This window comes from Athene noctua, chromosome 3 (genome assembly GCF_965140245.1).
Source record: "Athene noctua chromosome 3, bAthNoc1.hap1.1, whole genome shotgun sequence".
Lineage (NCBI taxonomy): Eukaryota > Metazoa > Chordata > Aves > Strigiformes > Strigidae > Athene > Athene noctua.
The window spans coordinates 1,074,363-1,098,053 of record NC_134039.1 but is presented as its reverse complement, the minus strand read 5'-3'; the positions used below and the strand labels follow the sequence as shown (position 1 = coordinate 1,098,053).

Genomic DNA, 23,691 nt, shown 5'->3' with positions numbered 1-23,691 from the left:
GGTTGAGCTAGTCTCTAATACCACAGGCAGTTTTAAGATTAAATCAAAAGCATCTTAAGCAAATTATGAGATTAAGCGGAGGAAAAAAAGTAAGTCCAAGTTTGCTGTTCAATGTTACAGAAGGCAGCCTGAAGCACGTACCTTTACGAAGTCTAGGAGGTAGACTCTCAAATATGCTCTTCTCCAAAGGCCATGGATTTGGCTTCAGCTGGTCATTAAGTACTTCAACTTTCAAGGTTTCTGTTCTGTTATTTTCCATCAGCTTTCTTTTCTTCGCATGCTCGATGTGTTGTGCAGGCTCATGAGGATTTCTTTTTGCGAAGGACAAGTGGATGTAAATGGAGTCACTCAGAATACCTGAAAGAGTCAAGAGCTTGCACTTAGACTAGATCCACAAACATTTAGGTCTTACTTTAAAAGAGGTGCTAAAGACATGGAAAAAAGTGAACAATTAACTGAAACTGCACATACAGTCATTGACCAAAGTTGTTTTCCAGCAAGAAAGCAAATGATTTAAAGGAGAGGTGGAAAACTGCTTTAATAGTTATGTGAAAGAACACACCTCAAACGCAGCAGAGATTTGGGAAATCTGACAGGGCAGGTATCGCACGACTACACCGGGACACTGCTACGGCATGGTAGAGAAGGCAGGTAGGGTACTACAGTGGTTTAAGATACATCCGAAGTACAGATCTACATCAACATTGGCTGCCTTGCAAAACTGGTGCCAATTAAGAAGTAGCACTGATAATTACCTTAGAAACAAGCACCAGATAATGAGCACAAAGTGAAAAAAATACAAGAACACCAGTGACACTCGATTTCCAGAAAATCATTAAAAAGTTAGTCATATATACAGACTGCCAAATTTGACTAGGATCCATACCTACATGGAACAGAATCTGTATCCCACTTACAGTTACTCCTAAGAGACAAATGTCAAAAGAATCTACAGTGAATTTAGCAATAGAGTTATCTGAAGTGTTATAGATGGGGCAAAAAAATTAACTGCTACAGCTGAAATAACTTAAGAAAGGAGATGCATAATGAATGAGTTTGGAAAGGTTATAATTATCACTGATTAGGCTTGAAACAAGACAAAGCTGTGACAGTAAGAACAAAAGAGATCAGAGCAGTGTGAGCAGGAGGAGGACAGTAGTGCAAAGCACTGAGGGTGCGGAGGAAAGGTGCCGAGGACGTGCTGCACGGAATCTCGGGTGCGAGTGTCAGATGGAAACACGCACCCAGGAAACGTGCAGGGGCAGGACAGCCTCAGAACCCATCTTAGCACACACTGCCCCAAACTCTAGGCTTTCTGTATAGCTTCTGCTTCTCATTGCCTAAAGCAGGACTCTCATTAAAATATTTAACAATATTACTAGAAAATCACTCTTAAGCAGAACTGTGACGTTCTTTTAACAAGGAAGAAAAACTTTCTGAGAGAACTTGAATATTTAATGCTTGGTTCCAACGGTGCGAGCAGTGAGCACACCGGTCCCCGCGCAGCGGTGGACAGGACGCTGCAGTTCCCACCCAGCACCGCTCCGCTTCCACGCCCGCAGGCTGCGGGGCTCGGTGCGGGGCACACGGCTCACTGTGTGCCCGTCCCCAGTTACAGCCCTTGCCCCGTCTGTCTCAGCGTGCGAGCAATAACATTTATTAATATGGGATATGTTACTGGAATCTGGGACTAGAGCAGAGCAACTCTCAATTCTTCTCCCTAAACTCATCCAGGTCCCGGCAACATGACAAGCTGCCTTCTAGTCTCTCACGATCCAGACCAGGACTGGCTGTGGCTGAGTTTATATTGTTGCCAGCCAGCTCAGTTCTGGGCTATTGGGCTTTCCCTAGAAATTCACCGGGATGACAGCAGAGAGGAGGTGGTAAGAAGACAGAGGTTTCACGGCAGTGGGAAACAATAGGCTATTCCTCTCTTTCACAACGCAGAAGAAACCAATCATACGATTTCCCTAGAATTGGAATTCTTTGGTAATTTCACTTCACAATACCATAATGTTCACTTCACACAAATTTGATAAAAACCCAAAAGTTCAATTTCTGTGTGGGAGCACAACTTAACTCAGGTGAATAGTTACTACAACTGTGTGATTTCTATGAGAACTAAATTTATGATGATACCTTCAAAAACCTCAGAGACCCAGCCCCTTCTTAACTCATCCTTTCTTCTTTTATAAATTCAGATTAAGACCACATCATCAATAATTATGCCCGGGCATTACATACCATTCTCTTTCAAGAATTTAAGAGCATCTGAATATCCTTGCTCACAGATCTCTCCTAGTACCTGCAAGCACAGGGTAAGTGAGTCAGACAAATAAAAGGAGATTTAACTTAAGATCAGCAGTTTGCAGAATGACAAGCCACTTCCATCCACCCTCCACCTCCATTCTTGTTAATGCAGTTTTTTTTCTTACAACTGCTGTAACTCAACAGACTCAGGTTAATAAGCCTACTGTGATGATGCATACATGAAGTTATCTTTCAGCTCCTTCACCTAAAAGGACAGCGTTCTAACAGTTTGCAAGAATTTCCTCCCTTTTTGTTTCTTTGCCTAGCCCTCCAGCAGATGCGAGCACCACTGAAAGAGGCGGCTTGGAGCACGTCAGTCCCCCCTTCCCCCCCAGTGCCTCCCACTTCCCAAAGCTGTGAAAGCTCAGCTGGGCGATTCTCATGCTCAAACTCAGACTGAGTTTTCCATACAGAAACATCTTTCACCAGAGGCAACACCAGCTCACCTACACAGTAGTCCTAGCAAAAAAATAAAGACAGTTAAAGCCTACCTAAGTAGAATCTAGCATTTTTCTTCAAGTAGTCAAAACTCCATTTAAAAATATATCTAGTGCAGTCAGGAACATTACTTCTCCTCTGTAGTATATCCCAAGCCAACTAGGGATAAAGTCTGTTTTAATTTTTCCAGCTTTCACAATGGCAATTCAAGAGCATTTCCCTCATCAGATCTGCCATTAGTAGCCCTCAGCAGATTTTAAAGGCAACTTGCCTGCGTGAAGTATAAATTGAGAACCTTACAAAACCATGAAGCTTTAGAATTTCTGCTCAGTTCTGAAGCACCTGGTTATCAGGTAAACATGAAAGAACTACAAACTGACAGTTATTAATTTACTGGTGTTGATTTTATGACAGAGTCCTGTGTTAATCCCCAAATAAATACTGAAAGTCAATAGCAGGACATACATTTTTAGTCAGAGAGACTAAAAAGAAGAATGAAGACAAACTATGAAAAAAAAAAAAAAGAAGCGTCACCAGAAAAGTTCACATGACTAGACAAAATGCTAAGGTTACTGTAGCCTTCTGGAAAAGCAAGGCTTTTATGGAAAGATGTTTTAGTAACCAGGCGAGGGCAGTGACTTACCTTAGGTTCTGGGGGGAAGAGCGCTTGTGTTAAACGATAAAGGTTCCCCAGACTGAGCTGGATGCTGGTGTTGGTCACGTTCATTTCATGAAAGTTGGCAGAATTCCCCTTTGGGCAGATATCACACTCCCCAGCGAAAGGTGAAACTGTGATGGTATTCTTAGACTCATAGTGGGGTAAGTTGTCACTGATCCCTCCATCCACATAGCGCTACAAAAATTAACAGGGAAAAGAAATCTCAAAGGCTGAACATTTCTAACCAGCAGATTTCTCATGCAAGAATTAAACAGTATTTAAGACTGTAACAGGACAGTCTCTGCCTGTGCTCCTGGGGTAAACCTCGTGAGTAGCATGCTTTGTCCTCTAACACCAGTTAAAAGAAACCTTTCCTACCTATAGTTCCATAGGTAGTCTAAGACATTCTATCTGGGATTTTTTCTGTATGTTTAAGGAAAAGCAAATCCATTTGAAAGATCATAATCCTACCAACATGCAGAGAAAAAGTAATACAGTCGTCTCTTCCTCCTCAAAGCAGAGCACCAACCAAAGAGCTACTTTAGAAAGAATATGAGTGAAAGAATAGCTCTGCACTTCGAAGCTCACATCCTGTGATACTAAACCATTCAGTTAGTAAAGAGTAACTTAGAATTACTCTTAGTAATTAGAATTTGTTATAAAAGCATCAAAAACATCTGGGCATGAAGAAACTGCAAGTAAAAATGGGTAATTGTTCAGAAGCCTTGCCCACAGCCATGGATTATCTTTGTGCTCCGAGCGCAAGTTCAGAAGCTGTTCCAGGTTGTGCTTTTGTCTCCTTGATACTCAGGTGCCCATTTCTGCAGTTCTAATGCCTCATCACCCCACACATCTAAGATCCAGAACTGAAGAGTTCTGTACCAGGGTAATTAATCTAGAGCACAGCAGGAGCTGTGGCCAAAGACAGCTCCTCCGGTCACTCACAACAGCCGTCTCCCCAGCAGCACCAGCTGCAGCCAGTTTGTTGGGTTTGGGCAGAAGACTGCTCCACATCAGCAGCTTTGCTGGTCTAGTGGCTGCATCTTCCTTCTTCCTAACTAGGCAACAGACATAACCGGTGGGTCCTTGTCACATGTAAAGGTAACAGAGTGGGTGATCTGAGCAGGAGCAGCCTGGATTACCAACATCATCTGCCTTGATACTCCCTGACCATTCTGAGGAGCAAATGAAGAATTACAAAGAGGACAGCTCAGAGCAATTCATCCAACATACCCTTCTTGAGCAGCCTGCTCCTCCACCTGTCAGCTTTCTTGGACATTCTCTAGACCAGCAGCCTGCAGCTGCTGACAAACTTCCTACAGGTGTGTAACATCTAACACAATCACCGAGGTGTGACACAACAGGTTTGGCAAAGGAGGAGCCATAGCATGCAGCCTTCTGATGAAATTATTAAAAGGTGGAAATACACATCTGAGTCACTGTTCTACAGAGGTAAATGGTTTTAATTATTTGGTGTTTCTGCCTATCTGTTCCCCCTAGTAATTTTTTGATCTAGAACTGTTGCTGTGTTTGACAGGGGTAAAAAAAAAATCTACAGACAAACCCCACCACACCCAGAAGCTTCACAACTGGCTGTGAAGAGACACCTACTGAAAGTCATCCTTAAGTCTTTGTTTTAGAGTATACAGGCAGGAAGCAGCAAGCCAGTAAAGGCAAGATGCTACAAACGTGACATACCCGACATTCCGCTGTGCTGAAGCCTACAGGAGTCACGCCAAGCCTGTGCAGCTGTGGTATTCTCACCAACTGACAGCAAAAAGGCTTCCGAAGCATTCAGATCATATCAAAATAATTGGAAAGATCAAAAGTATACAATGATCCCTTCCTTCCCCTTCCCTCAAAGTCTGAGCAAATAAAGCGTCACTTCTGTGTTTCTGCACTCTGAACTAAGCCTTTTAAAATAACATTGTTGTCTGGTGACAAGAACTGAGGAGCCAGATTAGCCTGGATCCACCTAAACCTTGGATTCAGTCCAACGTTCTGTTTTCATAACCCCTTTAATCTGGAAGAGTTTAAGGAGACGTACAAGGTTTAGAAGTACAGATAAAGAAAAATCCCTATACAGTTCTAATCACTTTTGCTTAAATTTCAGCATGAAGAAGAAAATACATGTCATGTCTATCCTTGACCTTTCAGCACTCCCAGCCTGCCTTGGGAACAGTCTGTAACCAGCCACCGTTAAAGATGTTTTGAGGTTTGATTTTTTAAAAATATTCTGGTGCTCCTTGCACAGGGAAGAATTGTAAGGAAAGCAAATGGAAGTTAATACAGTAACAAAAAGCAGTTGAGTTTCACTGCCTTGATTTGACATGCGTGTCTGCTTCCAGACCAGTTCATCAAAACACCTACAATAAACTATACAAACTTTTCTGCAGTTGCTGCCCCTTTAATGGGGGATTGCCAAAAACCCAGTGCAGACATGAAGTCTTAAGAGGTTTTGTAATCAAGTTTCCATGAAGCGATAGAACAGACTAATATACCGACCCTTTACCTTTCCAAAGCCACCTTTCTTCCACTGAATGTGTAATGACAGAAAACATTAAAAAGCTTTATTTCTATCTAACTGAACACGGACCTTTAATTCCATTTTAAGGCAGATCTACCTACAGCAAGAACATAATGATATACAATAAGCTATCTTACAAAACTTTTTTTAAAACCAAACAAGCATGAGTGACCCTTCTTACACATTTGTGCAGGTGAATGAGCATCACTTGCTTCAATAAATACTTATCCTTAAGCTTAATACTTGCTAGTGTAGAATACTCTTTCAATTACTGCATCAGCAAGAAATTTAAAAGACAGAACAAATGTGCATGTGTTTTACAGGGTGGAGAAGAAATACACATAACCCATCTTCCACACGTTTGCATTTCCTTGCTTTTTTAAAGAGCTGTAACACGCAGCTACAGCAGTAGGAGCTATGATGAAGATATTTATTTTACAGTATAAAACATATACACTGCCTCTTAATATTTCCAGAATAGCTAAAACTATTGTTAGATCTTAAGAATAGAGACTTACCACACCTCTGAACGACGGTGGAATTAGGCCACAATAAATAGGGACAAATGAACTACAGATTAAAGCCTGTAGGAAAATGAGACCGTATAAATTAAATGGTAACTGTTCTGTTACTGAAATTATCATTTATTTCCTTAAATATGAGCAAAAACAACCGAGCAGGCAACCAAAAAAAGTCTCCTGAAAGTACACTTGAATAAAAAGGGGGGGGGGGGGGGGGGGATATTATCAAGCATTATTTTAAACAAGATTAGAGTATTCCACATTTTTTTTATAGAATGTAACCACACTCCATGTAAAAAAAAAATGCTAAGACTCCCTAGAAGACCATTTCCCGACACGCTAATTAGCAAGGAAAAGTTTATGATCATCCACTCAAGTTATACATTTTCTGAGTAACCGAAGTAACTAACCAGAGACACAAATATCAACATTCTGGGATCATATTAAACTAGCTTTGGAACCGATACAGAGAACCTTAAAAAGCTGGTTTCGACTGTTTCTTGATCACTGCTTTAGTAAGAATAACGTTTAAAAAAAATTCTTATTCTTGAAGGATATAGTTTCATTGATTACACTGCACTTTAAAGGCCTTTATCCTTTTTATGACTGATCCCTTGCACCTCCTCAGTGAAACAGTTCACAGACACACTGACTGGGGAGGCCAGTGAGCCAGTGTAGGGTAATGAAGCTTGAATTCCTCTTTAAAATATGTCAAAAGTCACAATATCCTAAAACATTTAAAATAGAAATCCAATGGATGACATTAAATGGATTTAAGATTACAGAAACTTTTTAAAGTTGCCAAAACTGAACATACCTGGACAACTTCTTCTTTAGAGTTAAAATTAGATATCAATGCATTTTTACCATCTGATACTCTGGTCAGTGAAATACACAGTCTGCCTGATGACAACTGGTGAGTGTTTTCTGGAAGATTTCGCATCAGTCCATCTCTTATTATCTTTATCACATTAAAAGAAGGATGAAGAGGACCAAGATTTCGCTTTCTAGCTTCTTTGGCTAATGCCAGGACATCTGCACAAGCTTGAGCTGAAAATAAAACACAAGAACAGAAGATACGTCAAAAACCAAAAAACACAGTTCCAGTAGCAAAGCATGTCTAGAGCTCCAACTTCTCATTTCTAACATGAGAATCCAAGAGCTTTTTAACAGATAACAGTCTGCTAGTGTTTGCCAGAGTTTAGGAGTCTTTTGAAGGGAAAAAAAGTCACTTTAGACTTCCAAACAGAACTCCTGGTGAAGAGCCAGACACTTAGTTACTTGTATGTAATTTGTATGTAGGCTGAAGGTGTAAAATACCCATATATGATGCTTCCCTTGGGAATTATTAATTCTTTATTAATTCTATTAATAAAGAAACAGATTCTTTAAGAAGCAGAGGGGAGTGACCTTTGTAAGCATGCCTGCAGCCTCCATAAACCCTGCAGTGTACAGGACTTACACTCCACAGCACGTCTGCTGAAGAGCAGAGCACCTGGGCTCATCACAGCTAGTAACGCTTGTCAGACTTGAACCAAACTTAAGGTTTCAGGACACCATTTATCTTCATTTATATAGAAACACAGTAAAGGGAACATTAAATTTGAACTTACGGTAAGGAACGTCAGGAGTAAAGTTTAAGTGGTGGGTAAGGGATGCGAAGGACTTCTGTAACACCTCCCACACAGGTCTCCACCTAAATAGGTGCATTTTTACCAACGTGTAATGGACACATAGTAATTTTTTTCTCCAGCTAAATTTTTTCTCCAACTAAACCAGCATTTGGGAGCAGCTCAAATCACTACAGAAGGCACAACTGCTCCCCAAGAACACTAAAATCATTTTAACAGCCACACACCTAGTCAAAGGAAGAACAGCAGCTCATCCACCTGCAATGCTGTGTTTGAATTCTAACGCCATGTTTCTCCAGGGCATACTTTGAGGAAATTGCCTGAAAAGCTTGTAAACTTGGGAGAGGAAAGGGGGTGGGGAGGAAGGTCAAAGTAACAGGTTATTAACCCCAGTGATATGCTACAGGGTCATCTAAAAATATTTTCAGAACTTGGCCATTTTAACTTACATAGGCTCCTTCTAGAGGATTCGAGTTAAATGTGAGCACTGCACTGGAAACAACTCTGCTTAAGCCCTCGAGTTCAGATTAATTTCCAAAAATACTACCATTCTACAATGTTATTTTTCCCCCCTCAAACACCAATACCTAAATGTTTCTCATTCTTAACACAGTAAACCAAGAGTCTATGTTCAAAACAGTATCTCAAAAAATCTGCGGTATCAGACATACTTCATTTTTAATCACCACAGGTTTTTTTCATTCCACTCTGGCAGAGTGAAGCCTCGGGCCATGAATCCACCGATACCAGCAGCCTGACCCCACCACCCACCTCAAGAGACAAACAATTTAGACACAGCTCACTGTTCACGGGCAAATATACACCCACCTTAGTAAAACACATTTTACATCCAATTAAAAAAACACCACGCTCCAGCAAGTGAAGAAGTTATTCCCAAAAGTGGTTACGTAGACAGTTTGAGCAGTTCTGGTTTTCGTGCACTTCGATACAAATTGCCATCTCCCTTTTTTTTTTTTAAACAGACTAATTTAGCAATGTTCTATCTTCTAAACTTTCTAGAGACAAACCAAGGCAAGTTGCAGGAGTGAGATAACGAACCACCAGAACTCTGTCCAGGAACAGCAGCCTCAGTGCATGCATTTATTACCTTTTGCAAAATTTTTGAAAACTTACAAGTAAACTGCTTGTTCTAAAAAACAAACTACAAGCACTGGGTGCATGGACACAGGAGCAAACAGACACGCTCTCGCTTCTCTGCCAGGTCTCGACCCTGTTTTTCCAGCTACCATCCTGTCAAATTGATGCTTAAACCATTACTTAAGTTTGAAGCGTGGTGACACCTCCACTCATTTGCACCGCAGGCCTGTTTTTGCAGAAAAAATAAAGTAAACCAACGGCCTCTACTAAGCTTGCATTGTGATTATTCACCTCTCACCGTAAAAAATGTCAGGCAAGTATCAGCTCACTTTACACAGCCCATTACAGGGCTGCAGAACTGCTGACCTCTAACAGCCTAGAGCTGAACTCCTCTCATTTCAACTTCTGCTCAGAAAATAGCTACTTATCAAAAAGGAAATTTGGTTTCACGGTTTATTCATCTCTTCCACATACAAGAATTTCTGTATATGTGATATGAAAACATTGAAAATTTTAAAAGCTGTTCGTTATTAATTCAACAGACTTCAAAGTATTCCAACTTCTCCTTTTCCCTTCCTTCCTCACCAGGACTAAAACACAGTTACCCCTTAGGCTGGTGTACTCTAAAATGGGACCTTCTCAGGAAGGGACAGCAGGCTAGAGCTCGAGTCAGACTGGGATTTTAGGCAGACCTTGGTACATCTCTTTGATTTGTTTTTTAAATGCAAGAGAGCTAAAGAAATTAATGTTTCTATTAAATGTGAACTGTCTCCAGTTATGTTTCTATATTCCTCTTTTTAATGGTTAAGTAACTATTGATTCAATTCCCACAGAGTGAAACCTGAGGTGGCGCTTACAGCACCCACCAAACCTGTGGTGTTGGGCGCCCGTGGAACGGCCGAGGCCATCGCCACTGAAATACCCCGTCTCCGAGACACCCGGGCGGAGGATCTGACGGGAGGAGTGTGCCTTACGTTTTGGTTCGGAATAGCCTGGAAGGCACTTCATCCTCAGAACAGTCACCCTGAAGCTTCTCCCTCTACCTTCCCCCAAAATCAGTGAAGGAAACTCCTTCCTCAGTCTGGAAAAGCACACTTTTCCCCCATTCGGTGGCCAGTATCTACCTTTCTTCAGACTTGAAATACTACAGACTGTGGTCGCCTACCCGGCAGGTCACATGAAGCACGAAGAAAACCCTCTCTCTAAAACATGCAGCTACAAACCTGGAAGAGATGAAAGGTGCGTGGCAATTTTAGGCAAGCCCCTGTACACATACCTACATACACACCCAGAGTTTCATCTGCACCAACAAGCCTACTCATTCAGGGCTGGGTCCGGTCAAGTCTTGAAGACCTCCAAGGACAGAGATCCCACAGCCCGTCTGGGGAGCACCCTCACGGTAATTTTCCTTTCCTTGTGCCCAATCAGCGTTTGCCATGTGCCAGCCTGTGTCTGCTGCTTCTCATCATTCCACTACCCCTCCCAGGGAAGAGTCTGGCTCTGCCTTCCCACAGTGAAATGCCACTGTGAGAACACGTGGGACTTAGAACCCGAGCTGCAGAAACAACAACTGCTGCGTGTAAAGCAGATCAGCGTAAGGGAGGCACAAAGTATGAACTGATGAAATACAAATTATTATACCACAGTGTTTCTTTACAATCCTCTGCTTTAGCACAAACTCACAAAAAAATAAGAGTTAAAAGATATAGAATTAAGATGAGAATACCTTCATAATTTGATGACTTTATTATGATTCAGATTTTAGAAAGTGGCTGGTTTTGCATTGTCTTCCAAGTGGCCTTTTTTAAAAAAAAAAAAAGAAATACACTTGCCCATGGAATACAATACCTTGGGCAGTGATGGCACACATACTAGCTATTCTATTAGAGAAAAGCAAAAATCTCAGTTGGCATATGAGAGGGGAAAGACAAGGAATAATCTGAAGTCTGCAAGTCTCAACTATCAAAAATGTTAAAAATTTTAAAAGCTGCTAACAAATACTTTCAGGTATCTTAAGCATCTTTCGTGCTTAAGAGCACTTCAAATATTTAAAGCAGCTTCCTTATATCATTTACAATGAGCTAAGACTTAAAACTGGATACATTCTAAAAATAGTTATTGCAGATAAATATGATTTGTTTTAAAAGCTGGTATTAGGCTCCTAATAACTCAAATGTGTTAGGACATTACAGCAAAAATAAAAAGTTTAAGTAGCACAAGTTTCTTGCTAAAGCTTTGAATAAATTAAGCCTAGGTGATAAGAGATCAGTGGCTAAGCAGCAGGGACAAGCATTTCACAGCGTTACATACAGAGAACTTCTATTCCCTTGAGCCAGTGAACTATTCCCTCAGAAATTTAAAGGCAAGACCCAAACCCTCTCCAAATTCCAAACCAGTACTCATTGTCTTCCTCCTCCATCTATAAGGTAAAATGTGAATTTACAAAACCCTCTTGTTCTAAACCTGTTAAGGGTACTGCTAACAAAAGCAGTGTTGAGTCGTGAACTAGATAAGCTTTTATTTGGTAGATTTCATTAGTTTAAAATGAAAACCATTTCCAGATATTTCATAAAGTTTTTTAACTGCATGCCAGTCACTATGCTAAACACCTTGATGTTTTACCTGTATCAAGCTTACTTAACATGCAGCACATCTAATTCACTAGATAAATGTCTATTTGGGTTCTCATGAGCCCTGAATAAGTAAAGGTAACATGCACTTTTCCTACAGCTAGAAAACAATTGTTTATTTCACCACAGAGACTATATTTAGTTGCAAGCTAACATCTTCTCTCCAGTATACATACAAAACAAGATTAACTATTTCTTAAACCACAATTAAAATCAGAGATTTTAATCAATCCACTGTTTCTAATCATATACCTAAGTGACCTATGCAACATACACTGGGCACAGATTAAAGAGGAAAAGCACGTTAAAGCTAACCTAAGCTGTGACCTTAACTCTCTCAGCCTTCCCCCAAGGAAGGAGAGGCTTTAGGGAAAGCAAACGTTCCAAAGCTAACCGAAACCTCATCTGCAAAGCTAACTACAGAGGAGATGCGTTATTTCCCAATAAAGCATAAATATTTTGTTTCAAACCCATGACAGGGTCAGCCTGCTCGCTTTGAAGGGTGTTGGGATTCTGCAACCTCCCGCTCTCCCAACAGGTTTTAATCCTCCGAAGGTCAAGAGCAGTTGTCATCCACCCGGTATTTGCAGCTCCGAGGCCAGGAGGCACAGGGGCTCCTCAGGCCGACACACACAATCTCTCCCTGTACCTGCGGCAGTAAAACTCCGACTATTTGACTACAAGTGTTGAAATCGGATGAGGCACCGGCAAGACCATTCCTGAAGCCCGGGAGGCTGCTAAATACCCAGCCAAGGTGAAGAGACGCTAACTTTACCACCTGCCTCTTCCCTCACCCTCCAGGAGACGCGATTTTTGTGTATTCAGAGATCTGATGTGCACGGGCTGAGACCTAAGCACACGGGGAAAAAACAAAAATACAGCCCGGCACCTAGAGAGCCTTGTAACCCCTTCGGGTTTAATTTCATAGCTGGGGTGTGTTCCTCTTGCGGGGCAGGAAAGGAGAAAGAGAGACAACAAGGCGGCCGGGCAGGGCAGGGCAGCCCCGCCAGCCCTCAGCGCCGGCAGAGCCGCTCCCCGGGGCCGGAGCCGTGCGGCGGCCGCAAGAGCGGCCCGGCCCGGCCCGCAGCACCCCGCCCCGCTCCCCTCAGCCCGCCGGACCCCCCACCCCGCCGCGCCGCTGACCCAGAGAGCCGCCTCCGACGAGCACGGCCCCGGCCAGGGCCCCGGCCGAGGCGCCGTAGATGTGGCGGGCGTCGCGGATGACGTGCGGGGCGCGCTCCTGCAGGCAGGTGGCGGCGCCGATGTGGTAGACGCCCAGGAAGCCGCAGCCGGCGAACGAGACGCTCCAGCCGCGTTCGCGGTCCAGCAGCATGGTGCCGGGCGGGAGCGGAGCGGGCAGCGCGCGGGGCCCCGCAGCGGCCGGCGGGCGACTGAGGCGGAGCGGCCCGGCCCTCCCGCGCCTTGGCACGGCGGCCGCGCCCCGCGCCGCAGCCAATCCCGCCGCGCGCAGGCGGGCGAGGCCCCGCCCCGCGCGCGCTCCCGCCCCCCGCCGGGGACGGGCTGCGGCGGCCCCCGGGGCAGCGCGGCTCAGGCGAGACCCGGCCCCGCGGCGGGGCCAACCCGCACCCCGCCGCCCACCGCGGGAGGAGACCCACGCGGGAAGACTCGGGAATCGGTTCGGTGGCACAACGCCGCGCCCGCCTTCCGCCGGCATTTCCGCCAGAAACACAAAGCGGCTCAGCGCCGCGGGAAGGCCAAACCGTCACCATCGCCTCACTGGCTTTCCACAGCACCCGCCTGGCTGATCCGGCCACACCAGGCGTCTGGCACCGACGGGCCGCTGGAGGTCTCCGAAGGACATCTTTAAGCACCCAGAGACCTCCCGACAATCTGAAGGGTGCTGCCACGGCGATGGAAGCAAGGGCTTAACACGCTCACTTGTCTAGAGAACCGCCACTGCGGTGCCCCACGGACGTCTCCCCTCGCTGCCAACGGGCCCACACCTTCATCACCACAGCACTGCGCGACCCGTCTGCTACGCAGCGTATCCCTGTGTGAAGGAGCTGCTGCGCCGGTCTCAGCCAGCCCCGACCCTTGTCCGCATCGGTGTAGGAACGCCAGCGTGCTTCCAGCTTTGCAGGCTATTTTCCTCCCCGCTAGGTCAGGTATTTCTGTGGAGTGCTGCATTGCAGGCCAGAGATGCGCCCTACATTGTCCTCTGGAAGTCTTAAACACATCCAGGCAGGGTTTAGCCACCTGTACAAGGTGCTGGTCTCCATCCCCACAAATCCCGGTTTCCTTTGGGCTCCCACTGTAACGCTGGTGGAGGTGGAGTGGCTCAGAAGGGAATCCACAACCATTACCTTGCCCAGCAGGAGCTCCCCGGAGCTGGACTATGAAAAACCAACCAGAACAGCATGTCTGAAATCCTCTAGGATTTAATTGCTGCAGAAAACCCCTTTAGCTACTTGCCTGCACCGTTCTATCCTAACAGTGGGATTTCAAAACATCTCGAAAGAGTCCAAGAGGAGCTCACGCTTCCCAAATATGCCCAGGAGAGGTTGTGTTGTGCAATTTTCTATTTATAGAAAGTGCACTGACAGGAAGAGAGAACAGGATTCAAGCTCTTTTGTGGGATCAAAGATATACTGAGCAATCACTAGATAGTTTTACCAGGGAGATTTTGAACAAGCCCCGGACAAAACACGATGAGGAGAAACTCGGGATTCTGCATCTAGGTGAGCACCACCAGCACCGGGCCACACTCGCAGTTCTCCCACCTCTACCTCAGCTCTCCAGCCACCTCTGCCTTGCTGGGCCACGCACCTTCATCTGTTCATTGTCACACCCTTCAGTGAGCAGAGCAGAATGTCCCCTAAATCCAACCCTGCCGGTCATGTAGGTGCTTCCTGTCATTTGGAGAAGGGGAAGGTGCAAGACTGAATCCATTTCAGTTCAGAGGGGAGGAGGGAGCTGAAAAGGGAGATGAAACCACATCCCACTGTTCCTGGAAGAGCCCTATTTCATTAAAAAGGTGACTGTGACTCCTATCTACTTCCATTCTTTTCCAAAGGAAGGGGACAGTTCCACTGTATTCCATGTTCTCTCCACATGCTCTCACGCTATTTACTCAGAGCTTAAGTGCAGGAGAGTGCCATTTCATAATCCATGTTTCTGGAAAAGAGACACTGAGGTGTTCAGAGAGGGACATTCCTGAACATTTGCAGCAGCGTGACAGGGAGAGCCAGTTAAATGGCAGGGGAGCAGGGGATTTTCAACCCATTATCCTATCAACAGGTTTTTCAGGGCTAATCTTAATTTTGCCAGTAGAGATCAACTCCATTTAAAAATATATTTTTATCCCTAACTGTCACTAGAAGGCTGTTCCTGAACCTCGTTTCTTTGATAGTTAGAAGTCTTATTTCTACTGTAAAATGATAGACAGCCAGTTCATAACTCTTGTACTTTGTCCTTTTACATCAGTATCTCCTACCCATCACTGATGTTCGGAGTGATAAGCCTCGTTCCCTGCCAGTCCTGACCCTGCGATACAGGGGAGCTGAGCTCCTCTAGCTTCCTCCCATGAGAAAGGCGCTAAAAGCGCTCCCCAGCCAGTCCTGGAACCAGTCCTTCAGATGGGGTTTCACTAGAGCCTTACACAGGCTTTCCTAGGCACACTGAATCACTGATTCCAATTACTTATAATCGTATTATGATCAGCTGATAAATCCAGGTCCTTCCCCATCTCAGCTTAGATCATTTTTTTTAAAAGTATATTGCAATTCCCCAGTAGGCAACACCAAGTCCGCTCCCAACACTGGACTCCTTCCTGCATATACCTACTCTTTTTCGGTACCTGCTTTTATCTCCTTGGGCTGCTCCCTAACAGATCTTGCAATTTCTTCATTACATCATCTCCAGCTTAGCAAACAGCTCCTCATGCAGAAAAAAAAAAAAAAATCAGCTGAGGTACATATAGACAGGATGGATCCCATTTCCCTTCCCGGGAAAAGCAGCTGTCTCATCAGAAAGGTAGATGAGTTTGACACACTGAACCTTTGGCTAATCACTGGTTATCTCACCTCCCTTTTATCTCCAGGCCTATAAAGATAGTTGTCCTTCCTCCCAAAACCTCTTCTAATCCCTTTTCTTTTTTTCCTTCACATTTTTCAGTTTACCCATTTAATTCCAGTGACAGATTTAGCTGCCCTACACATAGCTGTTTAGGATGAAGATCCTGGAGCAAGCTCTAAGATCTGGGACGTCAGAGAAAGCAGTACACAATTTCAAGATTTACCCATTTATCTCAAGTATCACAACATATACTGTGCTGCAATCTGTGTTGCAGACATATCCTAAATCCTTCACCAAATCCAGTCCATAATTACTTCCCCATAACTCCAGGTGTATGAAGCAAGGCCTGAAAGGCCACGTGATGAAAATCATAGTCTGATGGGGATTCAATCCACCAGGAAACCCACCTACAGATTACAAACTTCTGTCAACAGACATGAACCCAACCCAACATCTGGCACGTTGATCCAACAGGCATGTCATCTGGCCATCACTTAACCACTGAAAGCTTCTCCCTTAATCCTTTCCACTTAGTTACCGTGTTAATTATGATGTAGGCGTGCCATTTTGCTAAAATACAGATTAAATCAAATCTGACATAAAAGGATAAACCGATAGTACATTCATAAAGTGCCTTTAACTCCTTAGAAGAAAAGTACCATTTAAGTACTAGGCTAGCTGAAAGTATGTAATTTCTAGGAAAAGGAACCACTTAGGACAGAGCACCTGCAGGAGGTAACAAGCACCACTGCACAGGTCACAAGTCACAGGGTCTGAGATCTTACCCTTGAAATGAGAATTTCTGTCATTGGAAAGAGAAGGATATGAGCTCCAAGAGATTGACTGCTAAGTCCTGCTTAGAAACAGCAAGTGTTTTCTATGATCTTTTTGACTTTCAGGGATTCATTCGTAATCGCTGATCTCGTGAAGCATTTCAGAGGTGATGTGCTGTGATTGCCATTCGCACGGGGCAGGTGGGAGGGGGCACCCTGGTGAGGCTGGCCCAGTATCACTCCGCAAGGCCAGTTTCGAAGTTGGAGGAGAAGCCTGATTTCCTGAGTGCTAAGCCAGCTCAACAGCCCAGCACCTCTCCAGAAGGATGACAAAGTACCTCCTAGAATTTCTGGAGCCCAGGAAAACAGCCTTAACTCACCAGTACAGCCTGTGACGTGTGTGGGACGTTATTCTGGCTGTACCGAGTGACAGCCTACCTAATGCAAGAGCGCCAGGGCCTCGTCTGCGCCTCACACCTTTTGGGAACGCTCTGCTGGGGAAATTTTTCTGAAAAAACACAAAGCATTTGTTGGAACAGGTCAGGTGCCTTTGGTGAATAATGCAACCTCATGTCATGATAGAAGGCCTTGCTCTCCTCTCCCAAAAAGAATCCAAGGAGCAAAACCAAGGGATTGCTTACAGTCCTGTAGGGATGCTGCAGATTTACCCCTCTTGTTTCAACGCATGCAGGGGAGAGAGTATGAGTGATGCCATCTGTCATTCAGGTAACTCCTACGTTCTCCTGAAGATGCCAATTTGTCACAAAAATTATAATCAACAACAAATTAATTTTTTTCTTTTTCTATGATCACCCTGTATACTCATCCTACTTGGGCAGACCATAAGGGAGATCCTACTGGATGAGTGTCCAGAAGACTGTTACTGCCTTTACTGCTTAAAATGCACAAGGAACCCCAGGGCAGGGACAGAAGCGTTGAGTTACAGAGAGGTGAGCTGAGGACAAATACCCAGGGTAACCTGGAGGAGGAACCCATCCCACCGTGCTCCTGGTGCCGAGTCTCCACGTGCCACCGCCGCACTCCCGCTGCGGGGCCACACGCCGGGGAGCAGGCACAGACAAAGGAGAGTTACATTTTCCTGGCCAAAAGAAGTTTTTGGAGTTTTTGATACACTTGTAGCACCCACTAAAATACCTTCATTAGACTCTATACCAACCTTCAGAGAGAAATGACGCTTGGCACAAGCATCCTTCTCGTTCCATCACTGGCTTCCAGTTCTGTTTAAACCAGTACTATCAGCCAAAGACACAGGCACTCTGTGGGGATTTTTCCTCTTTCCATGTCATATCATAGCCCATTAAGCCTGCAAAGGTCTCAGGTTAACTACGCTCAGGTTTCTTTGACAAGAGATGGAAAGTAGGTCACCCTAGGGAAAGCTACCGACCTGCTTTTCCCTGGGGCCTGATCTTCTAGTGCTTCAGTAAGATTTTGGGGTTTGGGTTAATAGTTTGGTGATTATGTTCCTAAGTCATTATGGGAACACATAGTAAAGCTGTAGAAATTTACGAGTGCAACCTCAAAAGTTGGTTTGTACACATCTAATACAGTAGGTGCTGACAGTTTGAGCAATTTTAGTGCCACTAAATAAACAGGTGCTGCTAAGAAAACAAACAGCATAATCCTAATGATTGCTTTGAAATAAGTGAAGAGGTCTGTTCCCTGAGCTTTAGTTGTGAATGTGGACAACAGGCTCCGGTCTGGGCAAAGGGAAGTCGGCTATGAAGATCTGTAGGAAAGGAACAATACAAGATCTAAAACCAGACAGATAAAGCAACCTCTGGAGTTTTCTGTAGGCTTCTGCCATTATCTTCTTTAAAGGAGAAAAAAAAAAAAATCAAGCATCCATTTCACCTATCTTTTGCTAGGATCCAACTCCAAGTCATTCAGTAGTGGTAGACCCCTATTTTCTCTGGGATATGGCTGAAGCATGGGGATAGTAGGGGTGGCTCTTAAATAAAAAAAAAAAATCACAGGCCCTGTTTCAAGCTGTATGCCCTTAGAAAACTGGGAACTTCATTTCAGAAGCTATATCGGAAGTATCTTCTCTGGTTACTTTGGCTGGTATTGTGTAAATTATTTTGTAACTATTGCTGAATCTCAAAATATACGGGAGGTTCTCAGACCGAGGTGCATCCCATGTCCTTAAAAATTCTGTCTGTTGAAACATAAATTCTGCTGCCAACCCTCGCTTACTCCAAGTGATGTGGGAGGGAGAAATGTGGCAATTCAACTCAGAAAAGATAATACAAACCATGTGTTAACTAACAACACATATTGAGCACATTTGCTTTTCACCAACTTGTTTGTAAACAGGTCCCTCTCAAGAGCATCACGTGCTTTAAATGCCAGCAGGTAGGCAAGAGCACGGCTGGGGCAGGCACCATGCCCCGTGTGCCCGGCCCGCCGTGCTGCGGGCCAGGCCGAGCTAACGCGCTCACAATAACCCAGAACATCACCCCCTGCCAGAGGAGGAATGGAAGCAGGGACAGAGTTCCAACACCAGAGCCTTGCTTTGTCCGTGTATTTCTGAAAGCAGGAAGAATCCTCCAGTACTTATTTTCATACTGGAGGGTGGCTGGAAACCAGTGTAACTGGTTCTGGTAGGAGAAGCAATGAATTTTCCTATCTTGAATTCCTTGGTGTGATCTGTGTTTTTCGTTCTCAAAGTTCAACAGCTAAATCCTGACAGTTACAATTTGTTCTTCGGGTCCGATATCACCACCATTGCCTTTACTCTTTATAATTTCAAAACCATTGCATAGAACAAATAGTCTAATGCTATTTCACATGAACACGGTCCATATTTTTCATATTTTCACATTATATCTTTCATAACTCTGTGGCCTGATATTTATGTGGCAACATTTTATTGCAAAAGATCCCATACAGCTTTATAAATCCTACAAATGAGACACAGCAATGCCCATTGCTAACTTGCAACCTTGGCTTTTTTTTAATTAGTTCCTTTTGAAAGGATTTAAGTTTTCTGTCTTAAGGAATAACAAGAAAAAAGAATATGGCTAACAAACTAGGGGGGAAATTCAGGTAACCACCAGAGTTTGATTTTTCAAGTCTTGTCTTGCAGAGCACAAGTTCCTTTTTCTGTTTGCAGTGGGGCTACTGTTCTCTCTCAAGCTGCATCCTTTCTACAGTAACTAATATTATTTTAAATTACAATCATAGACATTACTGTATCTGGCAACTGCTGGGTGGCAAATAACGTTGCATCTTAAAGATCTCATACCTTGTCATAAAAAGGCCCAATAATTAACACCTTGCAATAGCTGCTGAGACAGATTCTCAGCAAAGCCTCCTCCTTGGTCTCGACCTAAGACAGACTTGAGGCATGTTACTGCTCTAAAGACTGGAGATTTGTTTTCCCAACTGTAAGACCAATAATATTTGGGGAATTATTCTAGAGATGGATATGTACGTAAGGAACAATTTCTCGAGTGGAATATTTCCCAGGAGTTATGATGCATTTTGAATCTTGTCTCGCAGCCCAACCATCCATCAGCCAGGACATACACACGCTCGCCTGCCAGCAGAGGTTCCAGTTCGCTCTGCACCCCAGAGGCGCAAGCTTGCAAGAACAGTGTGGAACTAACATTGGTAATAAAAGTCAATTATTGCCTCTGTAAATAGTAGCCAGTAAGCTGCTTAATGTGCATTAGCTCCTTCTTAACATTTGGAACTGTGGTGAGAAATTCTAGAGGAGACGATGGAGCTGAATGTGGGTGAAGAACCTGTCAGCAGAGCGGCTGGGTGGGATCTAAGCACACACACTGCACAGAAACACGGGCCTTTGGTACAGTAACCCTGGTTCCCTCAATTTATTCAATACCAGAGACTGGAAATTCTTGGAATTTTTCCTTCCATTTGGAGAACAGAAGAAAACCATACCTAACAGTTGCACCTTGCAGCCATCTAACCCGAGCCATGGGCTGGGGACAGCACCACATATCGCCAGCACGACGGGACAGGGACTTCCTGCACAAGCGCCGGAGCTCACGCAGTTTATCTTAGAGAGCAAAAGTTTTTATTGAGCTTTCAGGCAACAACACCAACCTGGGCGGCCACTGCCAGCCCTCTGCCACCCTTGACTGGGCTCGACAAGCATCCACGCACAGCGGGCAGGCTGGAGGAACTACACTGCCAGGAAATATCTGATTTCTCTGGGGTGTTTCCCAACTTTGACCACTGTGCTGCTGAGCAGCTCACCCCCCATGACCCCCCCGCCGAGGAGCTGCCTTGCTGTTTGTGTGAGCCAGGTGACCCGGGGAAAGCTGCAGGGCTGGGAGGGGGAAATACCCTGGAGGGTGTTCAGGGACCCTTCCGCTCCCCTCGCTGTGCTGGAGATCCCAGCAGCTTCACAAAGTCATTCCCGGGTTGTCAAGATGTTGGACAAGCTGGTGCCTGCTGTGGCCAGTCACACTACATTAATTCTGTAGCTCCTAGGCTTCCTAAACAATGGGGAGGAAAGAAAGAAGAGGCCACAGGGAGTCTGCCTTTTCCCAAAAGGTCTCGAGGTCCCCGTTTGTGGAGCTGGAAGTTCACAGCAGCTATTCCCGAACACGGCTGGAGAGGAGTGGCTGAAACCAGAGCTGGCTACGGGCTGACCAGGAGCTGCTGTGAGTGACCTTCCACAGCCTGCACCTGTTTTCATCACTGAATTATAGGGCAAGGACAACCTGGGGAAGGCTCTTTGTCCTATAGCTCTGCTTTAACAGGAACAGAGAGCACTTTTTTTGTTTATAGAGGATGTTATTGAAGGTCAGTGAGAAAGGCATCTATGCTGTGTGTGTCCCATTGGCTTGAAGCAAACATCCGTCCTCATCCTCCTCCTGTCAGTTATTCCAGGCAGGTAACCCTGGCTGGTGTGAATCCCATTTTGAAGAATTCACCATTATTCTGAAATGCTGAACAGGAAATTTAGGCACAGCCTTAACTCTATCTAGGTTGTAAGTTTTATCCCAGGGGATCAAGTGTTTGAAAAGAGCTGATGAAACTGCCAATCTAACACCACCTAATTCCTTTTGTCAGTCTAACTGCCACTTTGCTTAGTAGGCAAATCATCTATACAGCGAAAACAAGAACCTGTTGAGCTCCCTATCAGCAGGAATATTCCTGTGGACTTCCAGTGTCACCAGTTGTTTAAACGCCATTATAAATCACCAACTCCCTATCCACTGGCATTAGGATTTAAAGAGAAGTGCCAGGTCCAGATCTTCAGTTGCTGCAAATTATTGCATTCACATGTCAAATCTGCTGGTGAATTTCCATTTTGGTTTAGAAATCAGTAAACTGCTCTGCTTGAACAACACTTTTGCTTTGAGTGGTTGCCCTTATTCAGTGATGCTTTTCAGCGAGAAAAGCAGTGTAAGATTTGTACCAGAAAGACAAAGGGTGGTCCTATCCCAATAAAACAGGGCAGCAGTGATTAACCGAAGAGACATGCCACCTCCGGGGTATCGCTGCCTGCAGCCCAGCTGAGGAGCAGGGTAAGGGGAAGAGGCTGCCTGCAGTCGTGGTGTGGTTTGAGGCGAGGAGGGAGCTGTGATCCTGAGCAAACGTGCTACCCTGGGTGGCGAGTGAGAGCATGGGGACTGCTGCCATTCTCTTCTGCTAAAACACATTCAGAGAAGGGGACTCCAGCTCTGCCTTGGACTGAAAACAGCAGAGGAGGGACAACAGCAGGGGCAGACACTGAGAACACAACTAGCAATGCTGGTCCTTATCGATTTTGAAACAGCTGTATGACAAGGAATTTCTCACAGTGCACTCAGACTCACACTCCAATCTTACAGCTGTGAGAGGCCAGTGAAAGTCTTTCCTCTGCCCAGAGACCCCGAGCACATCCTTCTGGCATGGGAGAGTGAAGGCCCGGGTTTCACACTCCAGCAGTGAAGGACAGGATGGGGAAGGAAGAGGTGAACAACCATCTCTTCACAAACTATTTGCCAGGATTTACCACTTGCCCCACTGTTACACAACAATCTTAGAAGCACTTCAGCAGAACAAATTAATGACGGATTTGAGAGCACAAGATGACAAGTGAAAGATAGATTTCCCAACCCCTCCAGCCATTAGTGTTTATAATTAAAATGTAACTATGGTTACTTCAGCTTAGAGGCAATTTGCATAAACAACATTAGCATTACCAGCTGCATCACTCGAGAAACTTCCATTGGCCTCCACAGGAAAAGATTTAAAACTCTGGTGCCTTAAACTGTGGTGACCAAAGGCGTCCAAGTTGCAGCCCATCCCAACATTTGTCTGCTAAAATACAGGCATCTCAGTTCCCTGTTGGAATTGAATCATTCTAAAGTAACTCATGCAGCTTTCCCAGGAATTTGACATTGTATGTGGAGTGAGTTCATTTCAGAGTTATTTTTTATAGGTCAGTGCTGACTGCTACAGAATTTTTTGTTGTTTCTCAAGAAAAAAATTCACATTGTACATTTGCTGTTATTCTACTTTTGAGTCGAATCAGTTCAGTCAAATTCATACCACAGGGCTCATTGTTTAGTGTTAAGTGAACAGCCCACAGCAGTACACATTTGGTAACAGCAGTTTTACTTTGATAAGCATGTATGTTCAGGATTTGTCATCAAATAAATTCATAGAAGAATCTAGTCAAAACTGAAGACTGAAGCGGATTTCCCAAACAAGCACTACCAGTTCATACACTGTGCTGATGCTCTGATAAATTTTATTTCACTGCAACTTCTAATTTTCATTTCCATATTGGCTAGTTTGATATGAACCTTCCCCTGCCACGGTTTTCCTCTCGATCTGATATTCAAATTTATAAATTCTATTCTTATATCAGCAAAAGAGAAGCTGAAAAATGGGAACAGAATCAATACATCCTCTTGCAGCTGTTTTGCGCTCCAGGTTTTATGATTTTACAGCTTCCTCCTCCTACTGGGAGTGTTTTCAACTATGATTGCATTTGGATTTAGAATTTAAACCCAGATTGCTTCTCTTTTGCTGAGGAAAACAAACAGTTATTTGGAAATGTTTCAGTATGAAAATTCAATTATTTC

The 23,691-nt window shown here is 44.4% G+C and overlaps 1 protein-coding gene across 5 annotated transcripts in view; it reads right to left on the bottom strand.

Annotated features, from left to right (window-relative positions):
• LOC141958819 (1-acylglycerol-3-phosphate O-acyltransferase Pnpla3-like) overlaps positions 1-23,691 on the bottom strand; it is a 51,181-nt gene that overhangs the window by 7,531 nt on the left and 19,959 nt on the right. For 2 of the 5 annotated variants that reach the window (XM_074901728.1, XM_074901730.1), the window contains 5 exons: positions 7,272-7,504; positions 6,452-6,517; positions 3,392-3,601; positions 2,245-2,305; positions 142-357 (listed from right to left, as the gene is read on the bottom strand). In XM_074901728.1, the coding sequence (XP_074757829.1) occupies positions 142-357; positions 2,245-2,305; positions 3,392-3,601; positions 6,452-6,517; positions 7,272-7,504 (786 nt within the window). Of the gene's footprint in view, positions 1-141; positions 358-2,244; positions 2,306-3,391; positions 3,602-6,451; positions 6,518-7,271; positions 7,505-8,067; positions 8,180-12,956; positions 13,206-15,630; positions 15,711-23,691 lie in introns of those variants that run through there. The other 3 variants (XM_074901731.1, XM_074901726.1, XM_074901727.1) reach the window with 3 other exon arrangements.